This window comes from Haliaeetus albicilla, chromosome 26, assembly GCF_947461875.1.
Source record: "Haliaeetus albicilla chromosome 26, bHalAlb1.1, whole genome shotgun sequence".
Taxonomy (NCBI): Eukaryota; Metazoa; Chordata; class Aves; order Accipitriformes; family Accipitridae; genus Haliaeetus; species Haliaeetus albicilla.
In genome coordinates this window covers 19,774,364-19,797,617 of record NC_091508.1, presented here as the reverse complement: position 1 = coordinate 19,797,617, position 23,254 = coordinate 19,774,364, and the positions used below count along the sequence as shown (strand labels likewise).

Here is a 23,254-nt window from a genome sequence, read left to right as displayed (position 1 = left end):
GTCCATATACAGAGATACTACACATAATTGCTACATGGACACTTAGAACTAAAGCAATCCTATTCTTTAGGTTTTTCACTTGCAAGTGAACTATGCTAAAGAATAAAAATTCTTTTACTCCAGAGTTAGTATACAAACAGTGTGTTATTAAAGGAGTTGCTACTGCACCCTAGTTTCTTCAAATTGTCACACGGCTGAACTTGAGGTCTTGCAAAAAGAAGACATAATTGTCAGCCTCAGCAGAGATGGAGCTCAGCTAGGCGTCCGGATCAACAAAATGATGTTCAGAAAGCTCATGATCTTGAAAGCAACTCACACAAAGCTAAGTGCCATGCATTTGATACACTGAAGAAATGGAGACCCAGAAGAGATGAAATAAAGCATCTGATGTACGTAATCCCCTAACATATGGGCTTAAAAATGTAGACATCTGCCTTGCAGCACTTCACTGGCTTGATGTGCACTGTAAGGAGCAATCAGACTGGGAGCAGAACACTGTGAGGCAGCTATCACCTGCTTTGTCCTCATACCTTTCCTCATGCAACTAAGAAGAAAACAGGTTGCATTGCTTCTTGTGGAACCCACAGTATGGAAGTCCTATTCAGTTGTTGTGTATGTTTGTAAGAAAATAAAAGAGACCTCTAAATGACTGGAGCCAGTAGTAAGAGTTCTGAAATTCATCAGCTAATGGCTGGGTTTCTTTAACTGGCAGGTGAAGTGTGCTTTGCTCAATGCAAACAATCCCAAAGAAATCCATCCTGCTTTTCCAGCTGAAGACAAATGGCTCAGGTCACCCAAACAGTTAGCATGCATCACACAGTCAAAGAACTCTAGTTTGGACAACCCTGCAATAAGAACTGGTTCTCATTTAAGGTATTGCATTAATTTATTTTTATTCCTTTAAAAAGAAAGGAAATCCAAGTACCTGATGGCTACAGACAGGTCAGTGCCATAAATGTTTGTACCGCAGAACAGAAGCTCTGTCTTGGACAGGTTGCATAGTTAGCAGCACTTCCTCCCAAGTTGTTTGCATGGTGTTTTCTGTACTAAGGTGATTAATGATCCAGCTGATCTGTGCCCATGAAGTTTTTGAGTATTAGGTGTACTTAGATTTTACCAGTGCCATACTGGCCCATGTAGTTATGTTTAGCTTTAAGACAACACTACTTCAAAAATAGCAAATTATTCACAGTTCACTGTATTGGAAAAATAAAAACAAAAGGAATTAACCGTAATCAGAGGTAATGGAACTGCACCAATCTGACTTGCTGTAGTTTCTCTGCATACTTCCCTAGTATACTCGCTTGACATCTTAATCACTTTGGTGAAGCATTACACAGTAGCTGTACTTAGACCAATATTTTCAACTCAAGTGTCCTCTAATGAAGGCAGGTAGTGTTTTATCACCCCTGGGGAGGGCAAGTGAGTTAAGGGATTGTTTCAAGCAGTCTCAACAGCCAAATATATGGTGTGAGAGATTGATATTTACCCCCTTAGTAACAGAAGGCCTATAGAATAATTATTGAAAGGCAATGTTTCTACACTTCAAATGTACAGTAGTACATTCACACAGATCTTGCTGTGGAGGACCAAAAAAGCCCAACACAGGAGCACCATCCTTACACAAAACTGCCGAAGTCCCCTAACTGGTCCCTGTTACGCATTTTACAGAATACCGTACACTTGGCTACAGATGCGGAGAAAAAAACCAACCCCACAACATACATAAGCTAACCAGATCAAATCAAAGAGACAAACAAAAATTTTCACCTTTCTGCAGGCTTTTCTTAGGTCCCCTGCCCCTGGTCATGCCAATTCCAGAAGCTGTACCCCCTGTGTGGAGTCATCTTAGAACCAAGAGTCTGCACCCGGTTGCTTCCAAAGATACTATGGTTAAAAATAAATCAGTTACATCTGTTGGGATGGATGTCCTAAATAACTGACTCCATTTTCTTCAGCAAAAGCACTTGAGCTACATGGATTAGCTCATGCAAATGAATCCAGGATGAGGTTTAAGACATTCTTCGCAAGCCACAGCAACTGCCAGAGGTGCTTAAGCAGACAATTCCCGCCAGAGTTTGCTGTGGCCTGAAATCCTCTTTCCGGGCACCTCTAACACAAGCATTGCAGAGTCCTCAGCTCAGGAAATGCTACATACGCTGCTGGATTTTTGGTCCTTTTGCTCTTGCCGTTTCTGAAGTTCCCTTGTAATCCGCCTCTTTATTCCAATTAAATAGAGTTCTCTGTCAAACTGCCCTGCAGCAAGTGGAATGCTACAATACAAACACAAGCCATTAGATCAGGGCACAAATACACTCTTGTTTGCCCAACATTTCCCCACTAGTTCATACAACAAAGGCCAGAAACCTCATTTTTACTTTCCTAATGCATTCAGCTACTGCTGTGGGAGAAAATGGGTAAAATAAAGTTGTTCTTCCACAGCAACCAGTTAAGGTTTTTCACAATACATTTAAATGAAGAAAATATTGGTTGTAAAAGGCAACTGTACTTTCAATTTAAGCATGAACATGCCTGCATTCATAAGGGACATACATGGAGGATGTTCTTTATGACCCTAAACCACAAAACACATTTGAAAAGCTAAACTAGCATACAGTTAACTTGGTGTATGTGCTGGTATGGTTCATGCACAACAGTTCTTACCTTGGTCTGTTCTAGAGAGGCCAGAAGGCAACCCTAGCAGTTCAGCTTCAGAGACTCCGCAATACTTCTATTTAATGGCTATTTCATACCCATAAACAAAAAAATCCCAAATCTAATTGCACTGCTGACAAGTGCTTTGAGAAATCACCATTTTCCAGATACCTGGGTCTTGAAATCGCTGACCATGCTACTCACAGAAAAGAGACTAACTAAATTTCAGTGACTTAATCAAGTTTTCTAAGTAGTTCTACTAGCACAACAGCCCACAGTGGGACATTAAGAACTTGGAGGATCTCAAAATACTCCACTGACATACAGCTATGTTGAAATGCAGCCACCACTGTGGAGGGAAAACATCATTGATCCCAAAAAGGGACAGAGGAACAGAAGAGGAAAGCTGTCCATGCTGATAGGAAAAACAGAGCTGCATCTCAGATAAAGCACAGATTTATAGTCAATTGCAATGGACTCCGTTTATGTCCCTCAGGAGGATTAAGGAAGGTGGCAGCAGGGATTTTGGATGTCAGTGCAAGGTTTAAGCACTCTTACTGCTCTGACCATTGAGAGCATAAATTGAGTAAAAAACAAACAGGCTGCAGAGAGCTACATGGGATAAACTAATTCAGGAACTCTCCTAAGAGGACAAACTCCAAACAGGAGCATATCCTCAGGATCACTGGAGCCATGTGCAATCTTAGAGTGGCATAAGGAGGTACTAACTTGTCTCTGCCAGGCCTCACTTTCACACGAAACAAGGCAAATACAGGCCGATGGTCTGAAGTTTTGATCACAGGACAAGATGAGTACTTGACAGCATGGATGTCATCTCTGTACCGACTGCGGTATACAACTCGATCCTGGGAGGTAGAGAGAGAGGGGAGACTGATGGTAACTCCCTTTGCACATCCACCCTGGAAAGAAGCACTGGTTCATGAGACAAATCCATTCATATATCACACTCCACTTAGTGAAATTAAGTGTCTTGGACAGGGATACATTCATGAAGAAATGTGTGTCTGATCCCAATAGCAGTTCTGTGCTCATCTCTGAGCACAGGGGAGAATGCACTGGAACAGGATGTAAGGCAGGGAAAATAAGATTAGCAGCCTGTGCCAAACTCTCCCTGCGCTCAGAGATTCAACAATCCTTTCTTCCAAACCAGTTCCAGATGCCCTGTTGCCCTTAAGCAACAAATCTCAGCATGACTGTATCTCATGCAGACCAACTGTGGAAGGCAGCTTTTTCTCACAGGTGAGAATCCCCTTTGGAGGCAGATGTGAGGCTGAGCAGCCCTTCCAGCATGCTGCTCTGAAATCATCCCTTACCGTGTAGGAAGGAGTCCTTTGTTTGGAAGTGGTGTCATAGCTGTCCTTTCCTATGTCAAACTTGTACGAAGGACGGAAATGAATGTCAGCCTCTTGGAATCCTTTGAAAATAGACCCTGTAAGGGAAGGGGAGAACACCATGAACAACAAATTCCTTCTTCACAAGAACATGGCACACTTTCTGCATTTATTCAACATTGCTTAACTAATGCTGGCTAGGAACTGCAGCCATGTACATACATGACTATAAAGACCTGGCCTTGGGCTCTGGAAAGGAAGCAAGCTCCAGTTCTTACACAGTGAGGATAAAAAATAGCCAGTGGCTATTTAGTCAGTGGCTATTTAAACAAAAAACACTTGATGCATGCACTTCCCATTCCATTGAAGCTCAAGATACTTTGCAAATGCTAATTATTCAAATGTAAATGCCCTAGACACTGTGACAGAATGATATCCAGTTTATAGAGGAGTCAGATGAAACAGAGTAGTAAATAGCTTGGGAGATTACACTATACATAGCAAAATGCTATAGCAAAAAGTCCCTTGTACAGACTACCACTGTATTTGACAACTGCTGACTTCCTTTTTTTAGGGAACTTAACAAGAGAAAGCAGGAAAAGTATCTAGGAAATAGGGATTTGGCTGTAATTATTTCTGTGTGTCGATATCTTTATTCCTGGAGACTAGGGAGAAAAACAGCTGTCCCTCACCTCTACTCATTTCACTGGTAAGCTGGTCATATGCCAATAGCTTGGACATGTCTGTTTCTGGGTTCTGGTTCAAGATGGAATCCACGGTCTCACGATCCTTATTTAGTCGGAAGTTGAAGTCACCAAACCAGAATACTTCATCAAACCGAGTTGTGACATCATCTGCAAATTCAAGCCAGAAGTGTCAGTATAAAGGTAAACATCCTGAAAAGTTCTGAAAGAAAAAAAAAAAAAAATCCCACACTTTTCTTCCCTGAATCTCCTTTTGACTTTTGAGTTAAAGTATATGATGTAGCTACACGCTCATCAAAATGAAACTCACTTAATTCTTTCAAGGTGAGACCTGTATGATGCATAGCTTCCTGAGAGTGCTGCTAGATGTGTTCAGGAAACAGGCATAAATTCTTTCTTTTTGCTACCAGGAGATATAATGCTTGAGCATGTTTTCTGCTTGTCATCATCACAGAATGTGGTAATAAAAAAACAGTAGAAAATAGAACAGAAATTTAAAAAATCATAGAAAAAGCTGAAAAGAGACCAAACTATCTATAGGACCTAAAAATAGTATGAACACAAAAACCTAATACTACACTGCAGATAAAGAGTAAATTAATCTTTCTAGAAAAAGGGCTTAGCTATCTATCCAGACATCATGTTAACAGCACAGTATTAACAAACAATAAGGGAATTTGGCAAACAATATGCTGACCTGTGTATAAGCAAACTGAATAAAGTTCTTTCTCTTAAGTTTTGAAATAAAGTATTTCTACTTGTTCTAGAAAACACTTGGAAAGTGAAACACATCCATAATATTGATAAAAATTACACCAAAATTATCTTATTGCTGTTCTGAGAAAAAAATACATCACATGAAAATTCCTTTTGAATTTTCTCTCTCCCCCTCCATTTCAACTTTTTCTCTCAAATTCCCCCCCCCAAAATTACACCCCACCTAAAAAAAAAATAATCACGTGAATAATAACCATCCTCAGACAAAAAGATTTGTGGTCTCTTTATGCCGTCTCAAATTAGCACTCTCATTCTCTTTTCCTTAGTATAGACTGAAAGACAATGCACAAACTGTGTTCATTTGGGCTCCCACACAAGCATGGTTTCACACTTACTAGAACTCGATCGATATGGGTTTGTGTCCGGAACGTTCTTGGGAAGTGTAAGGGCTTGAATGGTTTTATTGTAGTCCAGTTTCCTCTCATTCACCTTACTGTCCCCAGCTGAAAGACAGAAATTCCATTACTGCCAACTATGCATCATTTTCATTCAATTACCATTTTTGGTTATAACAGGAACTTCCAAAGGACATCAGACATTTTCCACATGTCAAATTTAACACTCTGATCCAGGGAGCATACAGACTGAAAAACAATGACAGAAAGTGTGGAAAAAGGCATACAATTATGCAGAGTTCATTTCTGTTTTTCTAAACACAGTTCTTTTGTAAGTTTGCTACCAAAAAATCCTCCCCCCTTATTGTTCTCAACTCAGCAGTCTGGAGCTTTGACTTCAGACTGTCCTGCTCCTCTATCCCTCTGCAGCTTTTTTACCTTTGTAAAGCAACCCTCCTGCTCCCTCAATCAGGACACTTCTAATAATATTGTAAATGTCTCACATGTGAAGTGGGAGGTGATGAAGAGAAAGGAGGTCCCAAAAAACGTGAAGCAGATTCCCAGAGCTCCCTTGGTTTTGATCTGAGATACAATTCGAGTTGTCACTGTGGCATACTCCACTTCTGGAAGGAGAAAAAGCAGCAGCTTTTACTGAAAAGCCTCTAGAGACAGTAAGCAGGAAAGTTAGGTGAGGGACAGCCCTGGAGAAAAGGACATGACACCCAACGGCAGCAGTCCTTTCACCTCCCCACTCTCCAGCTCCTACTGGACCACAAACCTGAGCAGAACCAGATCAGGTCCCTCCGAATGAAGATCGACATGTACAGCACTCCATGTGCAGCAGAGTAGAGCATGACGTAGTGGGGACCTAGCGTCTCTTGAAGGCGGATCTCCCACTCTCTTCTGCAGGAAAGAACAACAGCTGGATCACAAGGACAGTACAAGAGACAATAACCAGGAAAAGAAATCAGCATTGTGAAAACAGAGCAATCTCTCTGACAAAAAAAGTAAAGTAAGCGTAAGCAAAACCTCCACTGCCACAGCCATGCTGCAGTGAAGGCTGGTCAGTTTGATCTGTATCTCCACACATGCCATGCAGCAGGCTCTGCATGTTGGTGAGAGAGTATTACTCCCACTGCACCGAGCAGCTTGCAAATCTGAGGAAAAGAGAGTCCCACTGGGAAGATACCCTAAAAAAGCAGAGCCTGACACGAGGCTTCAACCTGCTCTTCTAGGGTTGGTCAATCTCAGACAGACTAGAAATTTGCAGTATTGTACTACTAATGAGCACGTGGCTCCTAACACTAACAGCCAGCCTGTGAGTTAGATCACAGCCAGCTCAGGTCTATGGTAAGAAGCCCACAGAAATCAGACAGGAGTTTTGCTATTAGCTGCCCTGACAAAAGGACCAGGTTCTGTATTTACAGATTTTTGTGACATTTTCCTCTAAAACCCATTTTCCCTAGTGCTCATGCAATGGAATTCAGAGTCTTATTAAATGGGCTGTTTATTGAAAATATTAAGAATATGATGGAGACTATTTCCAGACTAATTAAAAACAAAGTAATTAGTTAACAATAAAAGAGGATGGTTCATTACATTGTTTTTGCTACCTGTCTGGACAGCCTTCTTGAACCCCTATGACATACATGTCCTGGGCGTAATCAGGATCTGTTGGTAATAAGAAGTCATCCAGATTCACTGGAAGCTCCTAATATTTAAAAAAAAAAAAAAAAAGAAAAGAAGAAGAAAAAGGATAAAATAGCAATATTAGTTATGCAAAGATTTACTAGAAAAGTACAAGAAAAGTCCAGGCTAAGCTACAAGTTCCACAGCATACACAAACAATTCAGCTTCAAAAAATAGCTTAAGTGATAATACTAAAAATTCTCCTTTCCCAAAGGCAGACTTCAACTGCTGTTGCTCCAGCAGTAACCAATATTCCACTGTTCAGCCATATGGGCCAGTAATGTGATGTTTCTAATTTCCAGTGATGCTTACTTTTTACCAAGGTCATAGGCTATTTACTGAACACCCCAGGGGTTGCTCGTGTTCTTCCAAGCATAGCTTCTCAGTCACCTGGTAGAATCAATCTTGAAATTTTAGGCTACATGAAGATGTAGGCAGGAAGCTGTGTTCTTTTATCAGAGATGTTCTCGTCATAAGCACTAAATCATCAGTCGTCTTCATATGACCCTAATTGCAACAGAGCACAAAGGAGCTGCCACAGAAAGCCAGTGGCACTGTTTTCATACCTGGTGTCTGAGGAACCCTGTTACAATGACTCACTCACTAAGATGAACATGCATGACAGGGCCTTGTAATTTGATAACAATGATGAACTCAGGTTGATGAGGAACATAGTAATGAACAGGAAAAAAACACCATTGCACCGGTCCTTGCACTAAAAATGGGGTAACCTTACCACTGCCAAAAGACCTCTGGAGACTTATACGCACATACCTTCTGACCCTGCATGTTCCAGGTGGCCACAAAAATTCCAATATTCCGATCAGGGAAATATCTGCTAAGTTCTTCTGCTCCCAGTAAGGCACCATTCGCCAGAAGGCTGCCTTCCAAATAGCTTCTGTGAACAGAAGACCCATAAAAGAGCACCTAAGGAAATGGCATGACAGTTGGAATAATGATTTGTAACGCTTGAATCTTGAGTTAATCAAGAACATACCTTTAGCTCAAGAAAATAGCATTTAGTATTTATATATTGTTCTGCTTGCCTAAAGTTCCAACCCTTATAGAGAGTTCATGGATCATGTGCAAGAAAACAAAACTACTGTCATAAACCGGCCTTTTCAAAGCCAAGACACGAGTATGATGGTGAGACTGATGCTGCTCTCAGGTTCTGTGATGAGAAGACTGAAGTCATCCAAAGTCTTCAATCTCCCTAGTACTTACTGCAGACACAAAACGAAGAGATTGGTTTGATATTTGAGTATCTTGAAGCAGCTCAGTTTACTTAAAACACGAAAATAGCTCCACCATTCCCAGTGTTCTGGCACCAGGTTGCTCCTAATCAAGGATTCAAACTCACGTTCTTCCTTCGAATTCAGCTCATCAAATTAGCTTTCAAGTAAACGATTTATTGAGTCTTAGGTCTAAAATAATATCCTATTCGAAAAGGATAGATCTGCCCCACACTGGCTGCTTACAAAAGCAAGGGGTATTGGCAAAAGACTGCAAGTTGAATAAACATTTTGAATCTTGCTTAAGCTCTGCAAATAATGATGACAGCATGATGTCAGGGAATGCTGTGCAACCCACTGGTCTACCCAGCTGCCCACCTGACTTCAAAAGCTTTGCATAGGGAAGTAAAAGAAAAACCCCCATGGCAAACAAGTAACAATCTACCTTTGGGGCTTTTTTACCAGTTAGTAACACTTTAATTTATCTCAGAATTATTTTCCCAGGTACCACTGACTCCCACTCTTTGGATCAATGATCAGATTTATCCCTCAAGGTCTTGCAGACTGTAGCGTGTCTGTAACATACAACCTTTAGCTGAGTACTTGGTATCCTTTACCTTTTAACTTGTTTCCTGACCTGCAGTATTATCAATAATACTCATTGCAGTGTTTGTGCTGCGTGCTGGCAGGTCTTCACAAACAGAGGGTCTGCAGCCAACACAAGAAGAGGATTTGATACACTAGCAAGCAGATTAATATACTCCCGGCAGTTCCCTCCAATCAACAATCTCAACTTAACTAAGAATGAAGACAAATGAGCAACCAGAGCAAGAGGTCAGGGCCACACTAGGAGAAAGTGCTGAGATCTGAGTAGAATCATACTCTTCCTCAAGAGATTCCTGGGGGAGCAGGAAGCAGGTCACAGTACATGATTCGATCCTGCCAGAAGCCAAACAAGCTCAACATCTGCAGAGGACCCTCAGCACCTTACAGGATTGTGATAACATTGCATGTACTGCATGATAGTTTCAAGCTAAAATATTTGGGTTTTTTTCCAGCCATTTAACATTTCAGTTCAAACCCAATGTACTTTTAGATTTTAAAAAAAAAGTTTTTCCCAACTGTTAGCATGCACAGCTAGTGTTTCTTAATCTTCAAAACAGATTACTTAAATATTACAAGCAAGCTGACAGCAAATCAAACGTATTAATGAAAAACAGTACCCAACTGAAAGGAGCAAATATAGAATATTTGTACTAATCTCTTCATCTTCAAACTGTTTCCAGTCTCCACAGCAGGTTAAACAACACAGAACAACTTTTGTGCTTTACTGATCAGTCTGAAGTTCCCCGCCTCTGCCCAGCAGGATTCTGCAGGGCAGCTGGCTCCCTGCTAACACACCCCAAACTTTGCCATGAGAAGCTGGGAGACATACCTGCTTCGAACATCCTTGGAGCGAATGGGAGTGAGCAGACTGAATGTAGATTTCATGGAGTCTGTGGAGCAATTATCATAGACCATCCCGTTGCCATGTAGCCTGCTATCGCTCAAGCTGCTGCTTACCCTCCCAAACTTGTGCTGAGAATAATGTCGATAATCCATACAATCTGAGTCAATCCTATTAGCTGTCCTCAGCGTGTGAGAGGCCACATTGAGCTCCATGGGTGGCAGAGGTCGAGCCGGCATTATTTGGGACAGCCGGGGTTTGCCACCTGCAAACGCTTTTCCCCGCAGAAGCCCACCAAAGGCACTGGAGATCTCGGAGGCTCGTTTCCCCAGGTCGGAGGTGCCTCCTCTGCTCTTCCCCATGGGACTGGCTTCTGAGGCATCTGGTGAACTGTGCAAGGAATTCTGCTGGCAGCACTGATGGCAGGGGCTTGCCCTACCCCTGACGGGAGGGCTGAGGGATGCTTCCTGCAGAGAACCATTTGAGGAACTTGTCTCATTGGGATCAGTCAGACTTTCCTGACTCGTTCTAAACCGCCGCCACCTCCTCCAGCTCTTCTCATCCAGAGATGCAGCACGCTCCAGCCGGGGTTTCCGAGGAGGCCTTGGAGTGACCGATTTAATTTTTGTATTAGCTTTGAGTTCATCTGGTAGAAGCTTTAAGGTTTCATTTAAAGAGATGCCTACATTCTGAGGATCTTCAAAGGTAAGCACCCCATTGCCAGCAGCCTCCTTCTTTGCTGCTTTGCTGGCTTTTTTAGCGTGCAGGTCCTGTACTGCTCCACCCTCTGTGCTCTGAGTAACACATGCCCTGGAGTGCTGTGGAAATCCATTTGGAGTACTCATTCTCCCCCAGGGTACCAGCTATGGATACTGCTCCATACGAAAAGTTCCTCACATCATAGTTTTCCTTCCCTTGCTTACCCTCTAAGTTCGCTGGGCTTAACCAAGCCAGAGAGACATGGAAATTGAAGACAGCTCAGTCTTTAGCTGAGAATGAAGGGCAGGTATATGTGTAGGCAGATGCATTGTCTGCAAAATTTCAAGAGGTGGGATACCTGGATTTCCCCAAGAGAAACACGTAAGAATGAAAAGTTATCGAGCTGCAAACTCTGCTCCTTAATCAGAAAGCAAACTCCTCACAAGACCTCCCTCTAGAACAATTCAAACCTTAACGTGACCTTGTTAGAAAACCAATGTTATTTTCTTTTTTCTTTCAAGAGCAGAGCAGTGAACTGCCTTCCTCACTGCTGTAGGCATCACGGCTGTGTACAGACTTCTTTAAGAAAAGATTGTGTATACTGTTAGCGTGAAAGGAAATTAAAACTGTATATAAATCACAGCTTGTTCTCCTTGCTGTACAGTGAGTCACCAGTACAACCAGCCTCCAGGCTGCCCACAGCACTCGGTGCCAGAGGCCAGGAAATTTCCAGTGATCTCAGCTTCTACCGTGATCTCACAGCAGGGAGATGGCTGCCACCTTTTCTTGCTTCGCGCCAACCCCCGACTACTGCTGCTGAAACTGAGGCGATATCCGAGGAGTAGTTTTAGGGATACAGAATCGGGATTCAAGGCAAACTCCTACTTAACGGGGGAAGCACCTCGTTATTCCGCACTTACTGCAAACCAAACATCCCACCTGCAGCGGCACACTGCGTAGCTCTACACTGGAAGCGCAAAACCCTGTTAAAAGACACCGGAACGCTGGTATTGTACCCGAGGGGAAGCCGCCCGTCCTCTCCTCGGACCAGACGGGAGGGATGGCTTCGCCAGCTCCTCACACCTCCCTTTCTCACCTACTCGCCACGACGACCGCAGCCCTGACAGCGGCCGCGCCAGGCCCAGGCGAGGGGAGAGGATGGACGAGACTCCCCGCGGCCGCGGTTGCTGACACCCGCGGGCACCGGCGGTCCCGGAGACACCACCCACGGGCCAACCCCCCCCCCCCCCCTCCCCGGCGAACGCACCACGGACACGCTCACCCCTGAGAGACCACTGACCTCCCGGCCCGCAGGGCCCCGCTGCCGCCCCGGCGGAGGCCGGCTCCTCTGCGCTGGCCTCGTCGGCACCTCACCCGCCGCCGCTGCGGGCGGGAGGCGGCCCGGGCCCCGCCGGTTCCGCCCGGAGGCGGCCGCAGCCACCCTTCTCCCCACCGGGGCCTCGGAGGCCGGGCTGGCAGCTGCCCCGGCCCGGCGGGCGGGCAGGCCGAGCGGGCGGCGGTGGAGGCCGCCTCAGCCCCGCTGCGCGCCCGCGGCCCGCCCGTAGCAACGGCGGCGGCGACGCTGGACCCGCCCCGCGGGCGGCGGCACAGCGGCGCCCCCTGGCGGCCGGAGGAGCGCGCCGCCAGCTCCCGCCCGGGGCGGGGCCATTCTTGACGAAGGCGACATTGAATTAAGCAGTCGAAAGCAAAGCTTTTTACACTTCAGGACAATGAAAAGTTGCTTATTTTAAGTCTGCAGCTTCGATTTTGAACATTTGAATGAAGACACTTATGCACAGCCCCGAGCCTGACGCGGGCTCTGTACAGAGCAGCCCCTGGTCAGAGGCAGCGCGCTCCAGCTCCCTTTCTTTAAAGGGATTATTTCCAAACGTACGGGAGAGGTTCCTTCACCCAGCTTGCTAAAGCAATAACCACAAGAAGAAGTAAAATGTGAAAGTGCTCCAGAGCGCAAAATATTTTATTTAAGAATTTACAGTGTCAAATCTTACACTTAGGAAAGATAGCCGCTCCCAGCTCAAAGGAAGCCTTCTTAATTTAAGTTGTCTGGCAGTCTCTACTGAAAGGAGAAAATAATCAGCAGCCTGGCTGAACTAGAGGAAAGCCAAGTGTCTGACCAGCTTTCAATTATAGAAAAGTAAACCACGCTGACTGCTGCTGACCATGTCTGGAATTGAGTATGGACCATTATGCAAAGGTTTCTAATCCCCCCCCAAACAGCATTTTGCTTCGGCTACTTACAAACCTTTTAGGACATAGGTAAGGCTATCGAGATCTTAGAAAGGTGGTGTTATTCAGGAAAAAAAAAGCAGCCAAAACAAAACAAAAAAACCACAATCGGGGACCAACACTGGCAACTTCACATTCACATTATTTCTACTCATGGGCAGGAATTCAAGTAAAATCAAATAGTTTGGTGGCAAGTTCTAAATAAAACATGGCCTAATGATTTAATAAATATTTAAAGTTTATTTCTCTCTTTGCAGATAATTCAGATTCTTCAGTGAATATGAATGTTGCATATCATGGTTTTCAAGACTTCCTATATTAAACCTAAAGATTTTAAAGTCCATCAGTAGAGGTCTAACCCATCTACTTTTAGTATGTTTGAAATTCAGCTGTTAGCTATTTAAGACCTTGGTTATTTTAGTAATGGAGATTCAAGAACAGAGTATTATGCTGATTCTGGCACTCAACAGGAAAAAACTTAAAACAACTTTCAAGCTGTTACCACCTTAATTGTACAGTGCCAGCAGTTTGAGAGAAAGCAAGTAACCGTATTGCACTTAAAAGAACACTCACTCGTCAAATAGTACAGCATTGGCTATTATACAGAGAGCTTCTTTCAGACTATACAATTTGCTTTACAAGTAGTCTAAACCACAAACTACATACATACTAGGTAAGATCCAAATCAAATTAGTATTAGATTACAGTCACAGTTTTCATTCAATATAGGTCAATTTATTTGGATGAGCTGTGGCCCCCTCCCCCCTTCAAAAAACAAACCAGCATGAGGCATTTCCCAGATGAGCATCTCCGACTTCATACACTGACAAACCAAGTCCTGTTTGATAAGCATTACAATTGAGCATGGTCCTCTTAAGGCCACAGAGTGTTATGTTACAATGTGGACATGTTCTTCCCCCGCTGGGAGGGGAGCATCCTTCAGAAATAAGGAATCCCTGAAACTATGTCTTCGAAGGTCACACTAGTAGGTTTAAAATAAACTTAAGGAATAAATTGCCTATGCAATTTACAAATGTTTTTTGTAACAGACAGCAACTATTCCCTCCCTTGTGTCTATTCTTTATCACAGCAAAGCTATTTCTAGCCAGGTTTTTTAAAAGGAAAAGTTACATATATTTCATGTTTGGTAATGATTTGTGTAGATGAGGTGCAAGTAGGGAGACCCATGAAAAAAATCACCCTTCATTAAATTTCTGTCATGTCAACTGTAGCTAGTACTGATACCATGTGCCGTAAGATTGAACAGTTCTTTGAATACTCAGAACACGAGTGAGAATCCAAATACAAAGCCATTGCATTCTACTTCAATGTTGGATACTTCCTCTGTCCAATTCTTCCCAGTCTCAAACTTCCAGTGGCTGCGGGAGACTGAAAAAGGAGAACAGGAATGAAGTGTTCTGTAAAAGTGTCATACTGGACACAAAATACAAAAAATTGGCAACAAAGTTTTAATGCAAACCCCTTAACTTAAACAGGTACTAGACTGGTTTCTGCGCACATTTAACACTCTATATGCAACAGCCCAGGTTAAGCTAGTAGAACATAAAATCATGGTTTTGTTCCAACAGTTTTGTTCGAAGTGAAGATGAGGTCTTTACTCACTTGTGCAAATTGAGAAGGATTGTAGAACGGTACTGTTCCTGCTGAAGGCCCGCCTGAAGGTGGTACAGTGGCAGGCTAGAAAGTAGATAATAACTGAAGTTACAGACCTGCAGAGCTTCACTGCCTCTCAAATGTGGTTTGCTTAGTCATACAGCGCAAATATTCACAGTAATAATGCCAACAATATGGACAGCGCAGCATATTGTAACAACTGCAGAAAGTGCTGGTACAGTTTGCATCCATATCTTTAATATTACTTGCTTAATGTAGGAATTGGCAAAACAATGTCACATGCATAAACTGTATATAGCTCTGAAAATCCAAAGCATGCAAAACCAAAACAAGACACCGGTGCGACTTCACTGAATTAGTACCTTCTGCTTTTGTTAGTAGACCGTAGGACTTGCCCCCAAATAAACATTCTATGTCAAGGTTTGCTTTACTAAGAAATATCAGAAAGAGTTTTTGTCACCCCTTTATGGTGACCCCAGAGTACTGGAACTTACAGCAGAGATGAAGCATTCCTTTAATTCCTACAGGGGCTTTTGCACATGAAACAGGCAATGGTATTATTACCTATTTGAGACTGGCAGTAGCAGAATGACAAAGTTTTGGTTTTAGGAGTTCGTTTTGTTTTGTTTGTTTGTTAAAATCAACTGACTTCTTTGGTATCCCAGAAAAGAGCTGATCAAAATTATTGACTCTCTTAGGAACATGAACATAAACAAAAAGCATGCCTGGATTACATGCATTCTCACAAATACAAAAAACTCTGAAGACCCTGTTTGAGTGTTAAAAGGAACACTACATCATTAGTTACTTTTAATGTTATTTCTGTGAAATGAGAAGAGGGGAAAATGACTAGGAGTAGCATTAGTAAGTATTTGAGCAAATGCAAAATAAAGAGGGGAAAAGTAAATAAGTTAACATAAATGAGAATGGCCAGCCACATGTACCTGATTAAAATGCTGGCTTACTTCACGCGATAATGAACTCATTGAACTAGAGCGCGAAAGCTACAAAACAGCAAGAACACACAAATACAAAAAAACACAAATAAAAAAGTCGTCATGCATGTCACTGCCCCAAGCTTTCAGTTGTTTTATTTAATTTTAAAAGTCTCACTGCCAAAGGTTAAACCAACTTCAAGTTAAAAAAAAAAAATGTAAAGCCAGAAGTTAGTTTAAATCAAAAGGACTTCTTAAAGCACAAAATTATGTAGATATAGAAAACATTTAGTAGGAACAAAGGTAATGTTACTCTGCCTGGCACATAGCAATCTGTTCTCCTTGTTGTGTCTTGCACTTAATATTAGTGAAATTATATGCATGCACGGAGGCAAGAAGAGATCCTCAAACTGCTATTGACATTTAACTCTGAAAAAGCTTTATAAAAGTCTCCTCATATAGAAAAAGGAGATCACACCACAGAATACAGGACATGGAGACTGAACTTCTTGTATGGGCTTAGAGGTCTTTTCTGTACAATTTTGGAGGCAGTCATATGATTCCATCTTGGCTAGTCATCAGCAACTGAGTCAGTTACTTGTTGATTTAGATGGCCCATGTTACGTCCACTACAAATTAATGGTTAAAATGTGCTGCAAAAGTCATTAGCTAACTACTTTGAATCAAGCCTTACCTCGCCTGATTGGGAGCCATCAGGGTTAGAAACAGGAAGTCCAGATCCAGGAGGAAGGATTGCAGGGTTTAAATACTAAAGAAAAAAAAATGCACTTTTGTTTATCTTTGTTACTATGAAGCTATTTCCCATTTCTGTTGCATTGATCCCACTGAACCAAAACAATGTTACAATACATCAAAGCCAGGTGAAATACGCAGCATATGGCTATTCTTATGTTCTTGGTCCCTTTCCTGACACATACTGCACCCATAGAACCTGCAGCCCTGCCAAATTAGGAAATGCAACTTTTCATGGGCTTCCCGCTCCATTTTCACTTGCATTTTCCTTCTCCAGTTCTTGAACTAAAATGTTATACACAAACATAATCCCTACAACAACATGCTTTGTACATACTGTGGCTATGAAACTACTATTTAGAATCATGAAGATTTTTTTAATTGGAAGTTTGAATTATATATACACAAGACACTCTAACTCACCTCTGGTTCAACAGCTGCAGCAGGATCTGTGTTGGTTTGATTTGCAGCTGGTGTGTGCTCTGCTGCTCCACTCCCTTCCATTGGCTGGGGTTCCCCTGGAACTACAAACAAAATGGCATTTAGCCAAACACACCATACTAGGGTGTTTGACTTCACAGAATGAGAAGCAGGGACATCAACAGAACTGAATTTCTACAATACCAATCTTCTCCCAGGAAAAAGGTAATTTAAAGAAGGCAGTGTCAGTGTCTCTAGATGCTACCGTCTTGTTACATGTCTGCAAGCAGGAGATGCCTACAATTGATACAGATAACCTTGGTGCAACATAGCATGTAGTGAAAGCAGAGGAAAAAAAAAAAAAAACCCTCTCCCTTTCTTTTGCCAAATAGCAATCCTGGACTAGGAACAGGTGTCAGAAGCATGAGATACTGAGTAACGCAGCAATATTACACAGTTCAAATGTTCAATGCTATTTGGATGGCCTAGCCACTCTGCAACAGGGGGAGGAAAAAAAAAAAGGCAAAAAAAAAAAAAAGAGAAACCCTTTGTTTGCAGCATGCAGAACTGGGCTTTACTAACCCATTTGTTTTACTGCAGTTACCAGACTGATTCTACTTTTAAAACAAACTGGAGTTAATGAGACTGAACATTCTTAAATGTTCATTAAAGGCGATATAATAGACACACTGTCAAAAGTGACTTAGATAACCACACAACCATAAATAACCATATAACCACCTTACAATTTTATCCACTCATGACACACCTGAGTTTGGAACAAATACATTTGCAGGAATTGGCATTGGTGCCAAGGGGGCAAATAGGTCTGATGGTGCAGGAAGAGCACCACTTGACTTGGTTCCACCTGGATTCAGGACATCAACATAACGGGCTCTGCTTCCAGCTAAAACAGAAAAATCCAGAAAAAAAAGAAATAAGCCTTGTGTTAGTCATCCTCATGTCTATTTTGAACAGTCTGCCAGTTAAGCCATCTTTCAGAACCAGAAAATAATGCTCCAGGAATACAAACAACAATACCCAACCATGATACAGTTGTGACAGCAATTACAGTGCAGAAGCTAGACACAAGCAAAGCCAGCAATAGCCAGAGCTCCATATCATTGAGTTGCCAACTGTTCCCAGACAACTCCAGAAAAGCCAAGACTTCTCCCTTCACATTTTATGCAAGAGAAAATCTGAAGTCCTCCATACTTCAAGCATCAATGTTGTCCATTACCTGCTCTTCTGGAGAACATGTTGACAGGGGCACTAGGTGGGCCTCCAGGCCCAGGTGGAACAGTCTGAGGAACTTTAGGAAATCCTGTCGGAGGTGGTGGTGGAGGCTTACTCTGCAGGGAGAAAAAAAAAAAGAAAAAAAAAAAAAAAAAGAAAAAAAATCAACCACATCATTGACTGAGTTTTAAACCAAGTGTCCACCTGACTTCTCCTTTTCCTTACCTATTCCAGAGCACATAAAATTCGGTATACAGACATACATCTTGTAGTGCAGACAAATATTCCTCATCTTCCATGTGATAACTAATGTCAAGACATTTCTACAGCCCATCTATGCTCACTCTAAAAGGAAACATTTACAACAGTGGTCCTTATCATTTGTTTGTGTTTTGAGACAGATCCTTGAATGACAAGGATGGACAGGATGTGTGATTTTCTTTGCTATACAATGCATTACATTTTCAAAACTATAGACTTTTCCTACCTTTTTCTCAAAATATTCTGTTTGCAGGAAATCAATTAACAAGCGATTGTCTAGGTGATGCCAACCTCTATGAAGAGATACACTGGACTATATTTAGAGCAAATTTCTTTGTAAATTCAATTGCAACTACTGGATCCACACCAGCAACTAAAGATACAAATGGTTCCATAAGGATGTAGGCTATAAGAACATGTAACCTGCTTATTAGTTTCACGATGTTGCACATTTTAATTCAAATTCAGTAAAAGGCAGCTCTTAAGAGCCAATAACAGATTAAAGAAAATTGTGTGGCAGTACAGATTTCAGTTTTCCACTTAGAGAAATAATGAGTACTCAAGATTTTTACCTCTTCTTCTGGTTCATCCAGATTAACCCAGCGTTGTTTCTGTTCATCCCAAACAATCTACAAAAAAAATCACAGTCAAAGATTAGGAGTTCAAAACAAAGCTGTTAAGCCAAAAAAACCCCCCAAAACCACATAAATTTTTTTTTTTTTTTGAAAGCCAGTCTTGGAATAAGCATAATCTTGAAAAGTTTTACACACATTTGTTTACTTGTCAAAACAACGTTCACCTGTCATCCAGGAAAACATTTTGAACAAATTAAAATGTATAAAGGTTTTTGTGATTTAGCAGCCTTACTGATTTGTTCTTGTCATCTGGAAGGTGAGCTTCATTCTTTCCTTTTCCCATCAGCCAGCGAAACCAGTTTGCACCAGTCTAAAAATAAATTCATCTATTCAGTTAATTCTCTCAATACTGTCTTTACGGGCAGATTAAAAGAAACTTTCATGCAACAATTCATTTTCTGTTAGGGAGTTCAACTGTGAGCCTAGAGTCACACCTAATAAATAGAAAGAAACAGTTTAGACAGGACCTCTTAAGTCAGTACCCTGGATCAGGAGTTACCACATATACTAACAAATCTCCTCCAGCTATAGCTACCTTTCTTAGAAAATTTACCTTTCTAGGTGCTGGCTCCTTTTTTATTTCTTTTTTAGTTTCTTTCCCTACAGGAACAGAAGGAGAAGGAGAGGGCTGTTTTGCTGCAGAGTTGGATCTCTCTCGTCCCACAGAATGAGCAGAGGACTCTGAAGTTGTTCGGGATCTTCGCCCATAGCCCTGTATTACAAATATACAGAGAAGTACAAAGTTGTCACTGCTGGAGTGATGGATTACATTTCATCTTGCTAAACAAATTCCTTCTTTAAAAAGTTAGTAATAGGAAGAGATACAAAAGCACATTAAAAAAAAAAAAAACATAAATAAGAATGAAGATTTAGTGAAAGAAACAGCCTGCTTGTGGCATACCATATGTGCTGAAGACTGAGATGCAGATCTGGATCTTCGTCCTGGTGCCTGGTTAGATATAAAGCCAGGACATGCATAATAAGCAAGCAGCTAAATATCTGACACAACATTCACTTTTATCAAGAATTCCCGCACAATTAAAGATATTCAAGCTGGTTATTTGGGTACTTCTATCTCCTCTGACATATAGGAGGTGCAGAAAAAGAACTGAAGTCTGGCCAAGTAATTGCACTACCATGTCACTGGTCCATTAAGAAGAGTTAAATCAGGGCACTGTTGTGCAGGCTAACCAGCCCACAAGAGGAAAGATATAAACATGCTGCACCAGGGAGTGGTTGCTGCATTTGTTTTCCCCTCCAACATCAGGTTGTTCTTCCAATGCTTGTACAGCAACTCAAGCATAAAAAAAAAAAATCTTCACTGTTTCTTCTGTAAGTATGGTTAATTTCTAGTTAAAAAGTCTCCTCATCCTTTATCAGTTGCCAAATGTATCCCTATTAAAAATGTTTATATTAATTCTTTCAAACAATTGTCATTTCAGGAGACTAACTTCCAAGGACATACGAACTTCAGTGATATTTAAACAGTGAAAATACTATATATTTAAAAAAGAGGTTTGGAATTTTGATAAACACCTTCCACATTTCCAGTCATGACCAAGTGGTAGCCAATACTGTGCTTTTAAAACCCAGTCACAGAACTGTTCTTTAGGGCCTGCTTGCCTCACTTGCTGATGTATGCTACAAGATCTTCTGGCTATGAAGAATCATTCTGGGAGGTAGGAGAGGAAGACAGGGCAGAGAAATATAAATTAAACTCTTCAGACAAGAGCCTGATATCCCCTTTCCCCCTTTAAAAAAAAAATACTATTTTTATAGAAGAAAATTATGGCTAGAGTTTTTCTACTAGTTCTTCATTATTTATTCTCCTGAAGGGGAAGGACAGTGGGAAAGAAAAACTAATCTTCAAGTCTTGCTGAAGAGCAAGACAGAGCCCCAATATACTCTTCTGTTTGCAAAGATCTGCAATGCAGCTGACCCTTGCTGAAGAGATGTATGAAATAAAGATACCATGCTAGCCATTCTGCCATAGAAATCCTCCTCTCTCTGTTCAGGGAAAGAATTTTGTGAAGGAGACTCCGGGGCAATTCTCTGCATTCCTTAAAAAACAAATGAGATTATGTTAGCGAGGACACAATAACAACAACAACAAAAGCCTCCAAACCTCACAATACCACTTTTAAGGCAAAAGTTTTCACTAGTTATGAACTTGGTGCTAGAAAGAATTTGGTCTTTTAAAAAAATGTGAACTGCAGTTGCTGAGAATTTTTTTCTTCTTCTCCTGCATGGGTACTATGTTTGTTGTAAACACAGGTCAGAGCAGGCTGAGGGATGCAACCATCAGTGTGGGGCACTTTTAAGGTTCTTCATATCTCTAACACAGCTCTGCCAAACCTGTGTATGCCTGCCTTCATACATGTCAGGTTCTGCTGTCACAGAACTAAAACTTAACAGGGTCCTAGAAGCTGACGTCCAGAGGCAGAAATCCCTGAGGCTCCAATCACAGACCTTGCAAACAGAACTGCCAATCCCAGTGCAGTCAGTGATTACCTGTTAGGGTCTAAATCATAATCTGCTGAGTCTGACCTCTCTTTCAAACTAAGCCAAATAAGCAGGATGAATACTATAACTTTCTACAGATGTTTCTGTACCATTACATGGTGTTTTTAAATTTCATTACCCAAGACTTGACTTGCTATTTTCTAAATATTGAGATATTTTGCATTATTCCCCAAAATACTTCACTGCCCTTATAAGGAAGGAAAGTTGTTTACTAAGATCCCAGACCTGTTTCCAGGTTTGCCTGCTCTTCTGACCGTGGTTCCATTTCTTGTGGTGGCCCTCCTGGTGGTACTGCTGACCCTAAATACAGTGGTGATGGTTCAGTTCCATACGGATTTGAAAATCCTGGAGGTGCAAAGCCAGGTCCTGGACCAATAGGCTGGGAAGCCACTGAGTAGAAAGGGACACTTCGGACAGCTTCCTGGTCACCAGGAGGAATCACAGCAGCTGACCCATCAAGGACAGCCTGAGGTACTGCAGCACACACAGGAAAAGTTAAGAGTTATAACTAAACAGAAATTCCGGTGCATAAACCTTTTACCCTATGAATAAATGATACAATGCAAAAGTGAAATCTCACTGTTTCTACCACCCTCTTAATTGGTTTCTTATACCAGAAACCTGAAACATTTATTTTCTCTCTGTCACAAAGAAGGATATGAAACACTAACCTGAAGGCATCAGCTGCACACTTTGCATCTGTTGAGCCATACTGGGTAATAAGGACGCTAACAATGCATTTTCAGCACCTGGACCCATGTCACGACCAACTCCTGCTCCATCACATTGACTAGCATGGTCTAATTCAGAGCTTGGTGTACTACATGCATATGGTGGTGGGGTGGATCTGTCTGTGTTATAAGCTATTGCACCCTCCTGCACAAAAAAGCAAGATCTTATTAACTGTACCAGACATTAAGTTCATAACCAAGGGAACATATAGCAAAGGAAATCTCAAGAGTGAAAACAGCACACAGGTTTTTTTAGTGATTAGTCAAAAAAAGAGTTGTCAGCCATTTGCAGGCCAAGTTCAATCAAATAATTTAAAGGGGTTTTTTTGGCTTTTTGTTTGTTTGGTTTTTTAAATGGAAGCTTAGCTAATTAGCCCAAGGTTCAAATTTCTAAGAGATCTCTTTAAATAAATAGTAGTTATTTCAACTCTGTTACAATCTAGCTACACTAATTCATACATAACTTCTTTTTTCTGGCAAGCAGATTCCCTGCTTACAGCAGGAGTTATTGCAACCTAATGAGCCTTGCAATTCTCCTTGCATTATGGTACTAAGAAAAGCCTGTCTCATATAGTGTACACCACCCTTTAACTATTCTGCATTGAATCTTAGGGCACTAGTGTGGTAAATCCACTTGGTTTAAATCATAACACTTGCACTTTACAACATGAATATATCATAAGGTCACTTCATACATTTCTGTAATTAGCAGTATAAAAAAAAATATTTAAAAAACTGGATTTACACTAATCCTTAAAAGAGAACACTTCATGTTGAAAAGTACACTCTGTACCTTGATCTGTCCATCCACATGTCGAAGCGTTACTAACCATGAAGGTTCAATAAAAGATTCCTGTTCTGGTTTTTCTTTTATCTGTGGGTCAAACAGGCGTAGTTGTGATGACATCTAGAGAAAGAAATCATTGTAAAGTTTACTAGCCAACAAAAGGCAACTTCAGCCACAGCTTACCACCTACAATATCAAGCC

At 41.6% G+C, this 23,254-nt stretch overlaps 2 protein-coding genes across 9 annotated transcripts in view; both read right to left on the bottom strand.

Annotated features, from left to right (window-relative positions):
• Positions 1-867: 867 nt before the first annotated feature.
• INPP5E (inositol polyphosphate-5-phosphatase E) lies at positions 868-11,590 on the bottom strand. 2 transcript variants are annotated; one of them, XM_009912193.2, is made up of 10 exons: positions 10,180-11,590; positions 8,287-8,410; positions 7,437-7,534; positions 6,602-6,726; positions 6,327-6,446; positions 5,824-5,931; positions 4,700-4,861; positions 3,990-4,105; positions 3,385-3,575; positions 868-2,273 (listed from the first exon to the last, which is right to left on the bottom strand). In XM_009912193.2, exons 1-10 carry the CDS (start codon positions 11,034-11,036, stop codon positions 2,141-2,143), a joined length of 2,034 nt encoding a protein of 677 aa, XP_009910495.1. In that variant the 5' UTR covers positions 11,037-11,590; the 3' UTR covers positions 868-2,140. The 2 variants fall into 2 exon arrangements, with proteins under 2 accessions (XP_009910495.1, XP_009910497.1); XM_009912195.2 differs by having other exon boundaries at positions 3,385-3,521.
• Positions 11,591-12,841: 1,251 nt separating this feature from the next.
• The window catches only part of SEC16A (SEC16 homolog A, endoplasmic reticulum export factor), a 31,545-nt gene continuing 21,132 nt past the window's right edge, over positions 12,842-23,254 (bottom strand). For 4 of the 7 annotated variants that reach the window (XM_069771090.1, XM_069771093.1, XM_069771094.1 and 1 more), the window contains 15 exons: positions 23,060-23,173; positions 22,207-22,411; positions 21,761-22,009; positions 20,984-21,072; positions 19,914-19,961; positions 19,566-19,724; positions 19,245-19,322; positions 18,950-19,006; positions 18,121-18,232; positions 17,650-17,787; positions 16,884-16,984; positions 16,402-16,476; positions 15,717-15,776; positions 14,761-14,835; positions 12,842-14,526 (listed from right to left, as the gene is read on the bottom strand). In XM_069771090.1, coding sequence (XP_069627191.1) covers positions 14,458-14,526; positions 14,761-14,835; positions 15,717-15,776; positions 16,402-16,476; positions 16,884-16,984; positions 17,650-17,787; positions 18,121-18,232; positions 18,950-19,006; positions 19,245-19,322; positions 19,566-19,724; positions 19,914-19,961; positions 20,984-21,072; positions 21,761-22,009; positions 22,207-22,411; positions 23,060-23,173 — 1,629 coding nt within the window. In that variant the 3' untranslated portion in view covers positions 12,842-14,457. The other 3 variants (XM_069771092.1, XM_069771091.1, XM_069771096.1) reach the window with 3 other exon arrangements.

Excerpts from the sequence above, each read along its gene's own strand:
- INPP5E (XM_009912193.2), bottom strand. The coding sequence starts at position 11,036 with ATGAGTACTCCAAATGGATTTCCACAGCACTCCAGGGCATGTGTTACT. Across the intron at positions 5,932-6,326 it reads CATCACCTCCCACTTCACAT|CTGGGGACAGTAAGGTGAAT; the intron begins GTGAGACATTTA and ends TCTGTCTTTCAG. Across the intron at positions 4,862-5,823 it reads CCCATATCGATCGAGTTCTA|ATGATGTCACAACTCGGTTT; the intron begins GTAAGTGTGAAA and ends TTGAATTTGCAG.